The sequence below is a fragment of the Gouania willdenowi genome, chromosome 20 (genome assembly GCF_900634775.1).
Source record: "Gouania willdenowi chromosome 20, fGouWil2.1, whole genome shotgun sequence".
Taxonomy (NCBI): Eukaryota; Metazoa; Chordata; class Actinopteri; order Blenniiformes; family Gobiesocidae; genus Gouania; species Gouania willdenowi.
In genome coordinates, this window is record NC_041063.1 from 14,564,945 (window position 1) to 14,577,129 (window position 12,185).

At 39.5% G+C, this 12,185-nt stretch overlaps 1 protein-coding gene across 1 annotated transcript in view; it reads left to right on the forward strand.

Annotated features, from left to right (window-relative positions):
• ptprn2 (protein tyrosine phosphatase receptor type N2) overlaps positions 1-12,185 on the forward strand; it is a 150,576-nt gene that overhangs the window by 25,627 nt on the left and 112,764 nt on the right. Inside the window, exon 3 of the mRNA XM_028433952.1 lies at positions 3,209-3,322. Within this exon, the coding sequence (XP_028289753.1) occupies positions 3,209-3,322 (114 nt within the window). The remainder of the gene's footprint in view (positions 1-3,208; positions 3,323-12,185) is intronic.

Sequence of the window (12,185 nt, forward strand, 5' to 3'; positions counted from 1 at the left end):
ATTGTTTAAAGCATCTACGCTGTATCTTAGATTTAAACTATTTGGGAGATGGTTTTATTAATCGGCAACCATGACCTAAGCAAATACCACCTCTGTCATATGTCATGTGAGATGTCGGAAATAAATATAATCACAAAAGAAGAAACCATTACATTATCATGTTTTCAGGATTCAGAGAAGACAAAATCTCTTTAAGGAAGGCGAGCAGATACCTGCATGTAATAAATCATTGATCCATTCTTCTAGTCATTTTTGTATCACACAGGCATGACACTGAATAATTGTGTTATCACAACTGCTGCACCAAAAAAACGATCGGAATACTCTTTAGAAATGTGATCACTTGAGCTTTCGTTCCTGTAGTGCTCTTTAATGGAAGGCTCCATCTGGCAGTTCCCTCTGCATTGATTTGAGGCTATTCATTTCCATGACATGAGCTGCACAGCGAGTACACCTGTTTCAATACGTCTTAATTTGTCTCCCGGGTCCGTCCGCCTCTTCTCCGACGTACAGTCTTTTAGAAATGCTTCGCAGACTGTCATCTTTAGTGTTTGCCGCTGTTATCCTACTGCATTAGCTCTTAGTGTTTGAATAGCTTTGGCGGCAGCTGGGCGTCGCGTCGCCGCTCACAGAGGGAGGATGGCCTGTCAGGATTTGGATTTTCACCTTTCTTTAGCAGAAAATCTTCTTCATTCCTGTCAACACGCCGCTTATCCGCACTCTTATGCGAGAGTGTGATGGATTTATGGGGATTAAATGACTGATTTATTAGGCAGGATTAATAATTATTTATTTTGGTTGATCGTGGCTCAGCACACTGCTGTTGCGTCTTGCTTATTGTGTAAAAAAATATTTTGTTTGCCAAATGATCCGCTTCCCCACACACAGATGGAGTTTTCTTTTTCTTCCTCGACTTGAATTTGTTGGAGCTGAATAGATACCAGCTCCAAATGTGTTACAGTTTAGAAAGAAACGCCTTATTTTCTGTGTCGCATTCATTTTTGGACTAAAACTAACATACATGTTTTCAGGCTGTGGGTGGAAACCCAGTTTGCCACACACACTGAACCAAGCCTGCTAGACTTGAACCCTCAACCTCATTTATGCATAGCTATGATGCTACTCAACCTATCACCTCCTGGAGGCACTACTGTAGATACAATTGTGCACACGGTTTCCTGTTTAATATAGGAAGTAGCAGTTAGTGAGTGGTTCATCAATAACTACAGATTTTGAGCTATTCGAAAATGTTTGTTTTCTTTCAACCTTTTCTTTCCTTTTATTAATGTGTTTATTTGTCTGTTACCAGTATTACATCAAAATTACTTCAGGGATTTTGCCGAAATTTTAACCTAAGATAAACCTTAAGTCATGAAAGATTCTGTTAAACTTTGGAGTGGATTTGGATCCATATACTGATTCTGGATCAGTTTAAAAAATCTGAAAAAAATCTCTGTTTGTAATTGGCCGATCTTTATGAAATTTGACTCAGTTAGGTCGGGTTGGTTCCTCAGGAACCCTGACCAGATCTGATCTGGATTGCACAATTTTCAAAACAAAATGAGGAAGCCCTTAAATTTCAAGGTACTGTATCGTTTTTTTACGGAGAAAGTGTGAATAATCATCGTACCATGATTAAGATCATTGATCCAGATAACTGCCAATATCTGGCAAAGAGGTGATTTGGCACCTGACACTTGACCCCTCAAAAAGGGACCCAAAGCATGTGACATTGACCAGATTCTCCCTCAGTTAGGGCTGGGCGATATAGACCAAAACTCATATCTCTAGATTTTTTTCTCAAAATGGCGATAGATATTATAAATCACAATCATTTTAATTCAAATTTTGGCTTTTTCTTCTCTAGGGGACAGCACGTGTGAGTGAGTTCTGTAGTGTGGCTTGTTTAGTGGTAGATCTGGGTTAGAACACTATCAGTAGTCCATCTAACTGTGCTTTCCATGCTGTTTTGAGAAGTGTAGAAAACGACTCCTAAAACGAGTATTTTAATACAAAATAAGCTATAAATATATATATATATATTTATATATAGGCAATATTGAAATTTTTTATATCGTCAAAATAGGAAACTCGATGTATCTTTAATGTCAATAAATGGCCCCTCCCTCTTTATTTCTTAGTTGAAATCTTCCATCTGTCCAGTAAGTCTCAGCAACAAATTAAAGCCAGTTTCTTGAGCATTTCCACCCCGTCATCAGACACGATTGCCTCTGAAAAACAGACGTATTGGCAAAGAATAACAGAACAGGTGACAGACGGTCTGATCCGTGTGTCTGTAGGAGGGAAGTTTTTCTCCTCTCTGCGAGAGATCCAAAAATATCTCCTGAGAGCGTCGTCGGATTGGCTATGCAAATCCACTGCTTTCCCACAAAGCAGAGCTGGTTCAACATGTCACACGCACACACAGGGGGGAACAGGAAAACACCCACATTTGGAATCACTTCAGACATCACATCGGCCTGCTTTGAAAAATTACCTGCTGAGCTTTAACTCAAGAGTGGAATTGCCGTTTTTAGATACAAGTAAAATGTTTTGCTCTCAGATATGTTAAATTTGATAGATAGGACTCTGTGACGCCCTTGGACATCAGTTCTTTTTAGTTGTGAGCATCACTTGCTTACTTTGCTGTCATTGTCCAACATCTTGCACCTCATTACCGTGAAGCGCTGGTGCATGACCAAGTGTTGATTCACATCATTATGTCTAACCTAACCTTGCATCCCTTATAAAAACCTCTCACAACACACCTCCACACAGTAACGTTGGAATGAGGTGAGACTGAATGACAGAGGTGAGCTTCTATTCATTTAGTTTGGAGAAGTACGTATTTATCTGCCTCTGCTGGGTGATGACACACTGCATTTATATTCCAAGCCTTGTGTCCGCCGCCGCGCACATCGCTCTGACCTATCGAGCAGAAGTATTATTCAGAGGTCTAGACCAGCCATTGAATAAAAGGACTGTTCCCTGCTTTGTGGCGTGCGTTGCATAGCAACGTGTATGTTGTAAAGCAGAAGACCTTCTGATGGAGAGATTGCCAAGGTCGCTGATAAACTTTGTACATATTGTCAGTATTTCCGTTGAAATAGAAAATAAAGATATAAACTTCTGCAGAAATGTTGATTGTGGATTTGTGACGAAGGTGTTTTTTTTTTAAACCACCTTCCCTTTATCCTTTCCTTCCCAGACGGAGTGTTTGGACGGTGCCAGGCATTGGCTGGTGCAGACCTGCGCACGTACGATATTTCTTCCTCTGGTCTCCAACACCTGAGGATCCTCCTACAGAAACTGGCTCACCGAGGTACAAACTAAGATCCTTTCTTCTGCTTCTGTCACGTTCTGGCTGCACACCCAAAGCCTGTTTACTGCCTTTCAACAACAGCAAGCCAAATAAGCCAAGCTGTCTCTTTGGCATGCACAGTGTGGCAGCACAGAGATAGAACAGGTCATTACACTTGTGTTAGGGCATTGTTTTGCCATCATCACCTAACTTACATCATCTAAACTCATCGGCTGCTTTGCTGCTGGGACCTTGTGGAGCTAATTTTTTGGATGAATAGGTGTGAGCTGTTCAGTGTAATTACAATGGACAGACTCTCCTGCTCAGCTAATGGGAGCTGCTAATGTGTATTCTTACAGGTTTCATCTTCAGGTGGATGCATGGACTAGATCAGGGTTGGGTAACTCTATCACAGCGGTATCTGATCAAAGGGCCACATGATTAATATTCATCTTAGCATTTAGAATAATGACCAATCGGAGCATTAACACAGGAGGAAAAAAGGGTTTTGTCGGGTTATTGTCATTTTATATGTTCTTGGAGTCATTTTGATTTGTCTTTGGAGTCATTGTGTTTAATTGTTATTTTTTGTGTTCTTAGTGTAATTTTGTGTATTTTTCTGCATTTTTGTTGTTGATTTGTACATTTTTGGGTTCACTTTCTGTATTTTTGTTGTTGATTTGTACATTTTTGGGTTCACTTTCTGTATTTTTGTTGTTGATTTGTACATTTTTGGGTTCACTTTCTGTGTTTTTGTTGTTGATTTGTACATTTTTGGGTTCACTTTCTGTGTTTTTGTTGTTGATTTGTACATTTTTGGGTTCACTTTCTGTGTTTTTGTTGTTGATTTGTACATTTTTGGGTTCACTTTCTGTATTTTTGTTGTTGCTTTCTGTAATTTCTTGTCATTCTGTGTTTTTGGAGCTTTTCTTTAATGTCTTGTTTCTTGTGTGTTTTTGTAGTCATTTTGTTTGTTTAAGTGATTATTGTGTTTGTTTTTCTTGCCATTTTGTGTTTTATGAGTCATTTTGTGTATTTTTGGAATTTTTTTTATGTACTTTGTGCATTTGGATATTGTGTTGGGCTTCATATTCCTTCCTACTTCTTGAATTAAAATTTTTGTTGATTTGCTTTGGGGGTCACAAATACTTAGACTTAGGGCCACATGTGGCCCCCGGGCTGCCATTTGCCCACGTCTGCAATAGATGAAATGGTTACAAAGACACCTTTCTGTTTCTAGAGTACTCTTCAGCCATTTTAGATTTCGAATGCATCACATTTTAAATTCCTTTAAATGTCTTATTTCACACACACACACACACACACACACACACAGGAAGGAATGACTGCAGCTCCAACATGTCTGAATGTCATAAATGTTGTATGTTAGAGAATATTATTTTAAATATTTTAAAAATTCATGTCTTTTTAAATCTCCTTTGACCTCCAACGGTCTGTTGTTGATGCAAAAACCTATTTTTGTGCTAAATATGTGTGAAAATGTGGACAGAAGGTGTTCATTTGGTACATTTTCATTCAATTAATCTTATTTAGTTGCTTGGGAGTGTACATAACGTGGTGAGAAAAGTGTTCTTGTAACAATAGATATTAACCACCAGGGGGCAGTAGGCACCTTTACAACAAACACCACACCAATGTAATATCCTTTGCAGGCCATGCAGAGATTAATATCTTTTAAAAGGTGCAAAACCATATTAAAAATCATTGAGTGTACGCAGTTGACCAGAGGAAATTGGGAGGAAAAAAGCAAAAGGGTTAAGCAGACGAAAACCACACGTTTATTTACATTTATCCAGTGGCTGGATATCCTCTCCCCCTCTTCGCCCAGCCCTCGTCCACTACACCCCGACCCCCAGACCCACGACCTAGCATAGTAGTTTTTTCCTGGTTCTGTACTTTGTTCTCCTGTCGAGAATTCAGTTCATAATCTGCTTTTTCCCCTCGCCTCGCCTTTTGTTTTTTTTTCATCTAAATACGAGGCACCTCCAATGCCCTTGGCGACCCACAGTTCTCCTGTTCTTGTCTCCCATGTCATTTGTGACTGTTTCCTCCATGTTCTCTTTAGACGGGCTGATACTAAAATTTTTGTAAAGTACTTTGTGGTTTCTACCTGTGAAAAGCGCTCTATAAATAAAGATTACTTACTTACTTATATTGCTGCTCAGAAATAAATACATGAAATGATTTGGGATCCATTTTCCTCTGTTTTACGTCTCCCCTCTCACAGAAACCACAGACATGACATCATCACTATGAAATAATTTCTCCTCCTTTTCCGTCCTCAAGAATCCCATCCCCACCGCCTCACAGTATTATCATCACACGAGGACACAATGCACTGGTATTGCTAGATGGCACATTATTCTTATCACCTCAACAGCCATTGAAGTGTCATCTCTGAGATCTGGGGGGCCTGTTTTTTTTTTTTTTTTTATCCTAGTCCCCCGCCTAGACAAGGCATTGTATTGTACAAAAAAAAGAAAAAAGAAAGATCTAAAGCAGAAAGAGAAAAATGTGAGGAGACATCATTGGAATTGATTTACAATCCTCTTTATCTTGCATCGGAGTAGGTAGAAATCACACCGTCTCTGTTCACTGCACATCACCAATGCGGCTCAGATCAATAGACATTGACCCTTGTGTAAAAGGGGGCTGCCGTCGTCTGGATGTGTCCGCATCAGCAGAGCGCCTCGTCTGGTATTACATTTTCACCACAATAGCTTTTGAATGTTGCCATCCAGCTACAAACGACTGTTGCAGCGCACCACACCCTCACCCAGGCAGGCTTTAGTATTCAGAGCGTGTAGCCACCATGTGTCTACACGTCTGAGAAACAGGCTGCTGTCACATCCATGGAGGCAGTGCGCTGTGAAGACACCACGCTCACTGCAGGCAAGAGATGGAGATGGCAGACATTTGTTTATCACCTTTAAATGAGGAGAAAAATCATCACAGAGTACCTTTTTGCCATTCTCTTAGCGCCTCCTTAAATATGTAGACCAATCATAGCTTAGCAACGGTAACTAAGCACAATAGTTCTGTTTCGGATTCTCCTATTGCGATCACGCACACACAACCTTTTCTAAAGTGAACACTGGTGTACAACTCACAGGTCTTAGGTCAGTCTTTTTCAACCTTGGGTTTGTGACCCCATGTGGGGTCGCCTGAGATGTCTAGTAATTAGTAAAAACTTTAAAGATTAAAATTATAATTGAAATTTTTTTAAATATTATTTTTCAAATGAACACATCACTCACACACACAATAAATATCAAACAACTGTATTCTATACTTAAAGCTGATATCCAGACTTTCTGAGAAAAGTCTCGATGTCCCGCCCTAAACAGCACCACTTCCTCCTTCTGCCTCTCCCAATCTACCAGAAGCCACGCCTCTACTTTTCTGCACATGCATCGCAGAACATAACAATGTTGCATCGGGTCGCATTGATATAGGTCTATGGGTCAGGTAAGAGCCAAAATAATATTTACCCGTTTGCTGTTGTGGCGCACGACCTTGTTTTCGTGCAAAGTTCTGCATTCATTTTGATTGACAGACTCAAAAAACAGGAAGTTGAAGCCTATTGGCTGGGCGACCATGGTGCTCGTTCCAATAAAAAAACACTATAAACATATCTGAGGTGGCACATCTTGTCAATTGTCATTTTGTGCATTAATCCTGGCTACTCTATATTTGTAACACACTATAACAAACGTGATCAAAAACTAATTCCTTTGGGGTCGCTAGAAATTTGTGATATCAAAATGGGGAAAACCCAAAAAAAGGTTGGGAACTACAGTACTTAAGCGATTGTTAAAGAAACAAGTTATTTTTGAAATTTAATGTTTGCATGTAAATAAGAAACTCAACTCAGCCTTAATTTAATAAAGCATTTTAAACAACCAGAGTTGACCAAAGTGCTTTTACAAATTGCAATGGTTAAGAACAATACAAAGTACAGAAACACAGAGACAATAGATTAAATAAGAAAAATAGGAAACAATAAAAAAAATAATTTAAAATCATAACCAACAACTGATCTGATGATTTTTCATGTATCAGTATAACTCTAAAATATGTTTGAATAACAATATTGTACATCATGTCTCCTGCCTGCCTGTTTGCAGCTTGGTTTGGGGAAAGATTGACAAACTTAGCCAAATGTAGTTTGTTTATGAATCACCCTCCACAGTAAACTACATTCACGTCACGTTTAAAGGGTCATAGTTATAAATGCGTGAGTATCATCAGCAGCCAATCTTTACTAACTGTTACCTCTGTGTATCTTTGATAGCATTAGACACCAAACACAGCCTTTCATTGTTTCAATGGTTTTTCAGACTTTTAATGTTGGTAAGTGACATAAAAAAATCCAAAATCCTTACAGGAAAACACATTATTTATTATAGAAATCACTGCATTGGTAACAATAAAAGGCTACAATCTAAACTATAGGTAATTCTGTCAAAGGAAGATGAATACATGAGAAATAGTGAATGTGATTGTTGTTATTGAATTGCAAGTGGACTTATCAATATATATCATAAGCTAGGGATGTAACGATTCACTCAACTCCCAATACGATTCACGATACTGAGTTCACAATATGATTCTCTCACGATTTATTTTACAAAATGGGACTGTAGACAAATGATGACTGAAAAATATTCCGTTATTTTTTTGGGGAAAAAATCTGAAAATACTGTACTATTTTCCTTTTATTTTTTATTGTCAAAAGAATCCCTTGATAAACTATTCAAAACAATGTAATTTAACTAAAAATAAATCTTGAATGAAATAAATAAAGGAATAATACAAATGAAGAAGAAGCCTATTAATTTAAATTCTGGTTCTATAGTAAACAATGCAAAACTACATAATAGTTCTTTTTCTTTTTAAAAGTGCAACTGAAAATGTTTTTTTTGCCTTAACAATTGGACTTAAAAAAAAAACCAGTCATTGCAATGTATTTACGGCAGATATTTGTTTGGACCAGCAGAGGGCGCTGGTAACCCAGTGGTCAGTTGGCATGCCGATGTTCTTGCAGTGAAGAAGAGATGCTATGCGCTAGCAGACAGAGCTAATAGAAAAACGTGACTTTTACAGATATTCACGTAATATTACAGATATTCTTTTGGTGCTAAAGGGGTAAGGAATAATTTATGAACAGGTTTAATAGTAGAAGGCGACCAGAAAGAAAGTAGTAGCAGATTTCGCCCGCTGCCAACACTTCTGGATAGCACCCTCTGCTTTTTAAAAAAAGTACTGCGATTCAATTTTCACAGTATCGATGTGAACCGTGATACATATGAATCGATTTTTAACTGCCTTACGATTAATCGTTACATCACTATCATAAGCATATTAACATTAGCATACTAGTGCTGCTTAGTTTTATCTTGAACTTCATGTACTGTAGCTGGAAATTGTGAATATTAATAAGTTTGCCATTGGTAACACATTTATATTTAGTATTTATAGAAACAGTGGAGCCCAAATGTCATAGTTTTACACTTCACTTCTGGTGGTAGATGTTGACAGATTTCATTGTGCCAATTTACACAGTCCCACACTCAGTTTCTCAGCTGTCAGGTTTCTTACACTGAACATCAGGATGAATCATGTCAGGATGTAACTGTGGTGTCCTTCATGGACCATGTTAAAGTACAGATACCTGTGTTTGATCGACCTCCTGACTTTAAGTAGCGCAGCAGGCACCGTCTCAATACAGACGAGTCATGTAAGATAACGCATTGTGACATTTGCATTAGCCTCCATTGATAGAAGTTGTCAGTCAGGGAGAACCAGTGACCATGAAGTGACATAGTTTGCCTCCAGAGCAACTGAAGCAACATGATACTTTAGGTTGGACTTGATTCTAACGTGGTGTCTTTGACAGGTAAGCGTCTCACGGTGCAGATTACACGCCGACATGTTGTGAATGCATGGCTTTCTTTGAGGGAAATGAGATGCTTTATTGAATCTTTCAGTGCGGCTTCCCATCTGTGTGAGGGTGGATTAGTATCGCTGTACAGCAAAATCTACCTTCAAGTTATTACATTTATTGAATATGCTTGGGGATGATCTTTTTGCTGTAAAACTCACGTTTTTTTTCTTTATCATAGTGTGTCGGATAAAAATATTATTGAATGAGAGTAAAAGCAGCGTCCTAATAGTAGTAAATTTGGTAACACTTTATTTGAAGTTTTATACATAAGGCTGACATTACACTGTCATTATTATGACATAACACCTGTCATTAGCATGAATAAGGTGTCATGAAGGCTGTTATTAAGTATTGTTCGTACCCCATCCCTGAACCCTTTGTTACCCTAACCCCACAATATCCCTCCACCTAACTCCCAAAAATGCCAACATAGCTCCAAAGGTGTCATAATGTAGCCAATGACACTTAATCCATCTTGTACAGTTCCCGCCTTTGCCTTTCAAAACCGAACCGAAATGGTTAGAACCAATCATGAGGCAGTTTTGTGGTTTAGGGCGGGATATCCAGGTGTGATGAAGGCAGAAGCGCCGAAGCAAAACTGGCGCATGCGCAGTTACGGGGAGAGAACTAGCTGGGCTAGCTAGCATAGCTTTCAACACAGGAGGATAGTTAACGTGCTCTTAACTCGCATACTCGTGTTGCAAAAACGGCAAAAGTCACGACATAATGACTGCAGCATTACCACCCCAAAAGAAAGTTTTCACCAGCGCAGCCTTGTTGTTGTTGTAGCAGCGTCTCTCTGTGGCGCATGCTGATGGCGATATCATGTGTTACCGTGTGATTGGCTGAAACAAATCATGGTGGACAGGGGCTTCGCCCAATCAGCTTAAAGCATTCTGTTCATGTCCCTCCCTGGTTCTGAAAGAATTCGCCAGAAACAGACTTAGATTGATGTGGAGAACTCGAGTTAGAGGGAGGGCTACACATCATTCTGGCTCTTACCAGGTTACTTAATGACAGCCTTCATGACACCTTATTCATGCTAATGACAGATAATGATAGCGTAATGTCAGCCCTATGTATAAAACTTCAACCAAACAAGTAATGCTTCCCTGTTGATGAAAATGAATGATAGATTTCCTAATAAATTTGGCTCGTATATTAAAAATCCTTGAATCCTAAAATAAAACTCAGGAGTTTAATTTAATTTCACACAGTGTGTTCATGTTTTGTGCATGCCTTTCTTTGTGCCGCTGGATTGATTTATGTGTCAAATTTCAAGTTACACATTTCATTTTGATCAATTAGGGCGAGCTGGCTGATAAATTATTCACACTCTTTTTCATTAATGCCTTTCAAATCTGTTGGTGGACCAAAGTAAAAGAAAAGGGGAAAATCTGCATTTCAAAAACCACTCGTTGAAACAACAAGACGTGTAGACAGGACCTCATCTAATATGCTTTGAATATTTAGGCGCCCGCCTCCCCACCATGCACTCTGTCACACAGAAGCCCAACAGAAATATCCTGCTAGCTTGAAAGCTGCTGCGCTAATGGCAAGGCGTTAATTAACTGAGGCATTGGGTTGAGATTGGTTGCTACCCTAACAGGCAGCGAGCACTGACACTTGATGGAGCAAATGCTCGTGCTCTGGACTTCCAGTAGAATTTCATGACATTTAGCTCCTTGGTGTTGGAACAATGAGCTAAGAAGGTTGATTAAGGGGAATCCAAGCATGGAGGGTCCCTCACTTTACTTTCTGACTTCTTCTCTATCCAAAACAGCTCATTTCTCTTCTGTAATCTGCACTGGCATACCTTTTCCCTGAACAGTGCTCATCGCAGACACACAAAACATGGTGTGCATGGAAATGAGAGCCTCCCCCGGAGACAGAAGGGATAGAGGTGTCACAGTCAATGAAGCCAGCCTCATCCTGTATGTTTACTCTGAATCCATTAGCCAGCTGCAGTAAAGCGTAGCTACCATATGGAATCTTTAGGGCTGCAGACAGACCTGATATTCCCCCCATCGCCGCGATGATAGTGTAAATGATCATCACCATGGTAATATATATCAAGCATACAACACATGGGCTAAGCCATGGGTAGTTAACTGTCATTGTTGTAGGGATGGATGGCCGAGCCGCGTTCCAGAACAGTGGCAACATACGCCGCGTCGTGCCCCATTCCACGCTGCTAAGAGTGACTGCAGGCATCTATAGCTGCACCGCATCACTCGGATCATCATCTGGTTCTTATCAACGTCTTTGATAATATTCTGTCTCTCAAGATTTTAAAACGCCTGCTAATGAAGTCATACTTGGGATATTTTTTTTTATTTTTATAATTCCAGGCTGTGAGCTGATGTATAATAGATACAACAATACAACAGATACAATATGATGAAGAGCCACACTGTTTTTCTTATATAAGCCCATTAAAAGGTTAGATATGCATTAGTTTGGAATCTAAAGCTGCACCACTTATTTGTTTCTCATTAAGCAGCCCGAGAATATTAAGCATCCCATCGCTGGTATTTCTCTGCTCTTTGCCTGGAATCCTTTGCCTCTTGGCTCCTTGGGAATGAGGCCATGTTTTTTGGGTATCTTTCTTTTTGCTTGCGAAGCTCCATCTGGTGCTGGCACCGCTGTGCTCTGCCCCTGCCCAGGAGTTGTGCATCCCAACTATGTGCTGGCAATTAGCAGAGATGCTGGCATAGCGTCTGGCCACTGTATGTCATTTTCCTTGAGTGGCTGCGACATGCATGTGCACGTCTGTGTGAACACGTGTTCCCATGTGTGAGTCATATCCTTTATTGTCCTCAGTTGAGGTTTTTCTAAGTTACAGATGTTAAAGGGACAGTAACTAATGAGATTAAACACTGACCACATAAGGATCTTATGTCACCATTTCTTTCT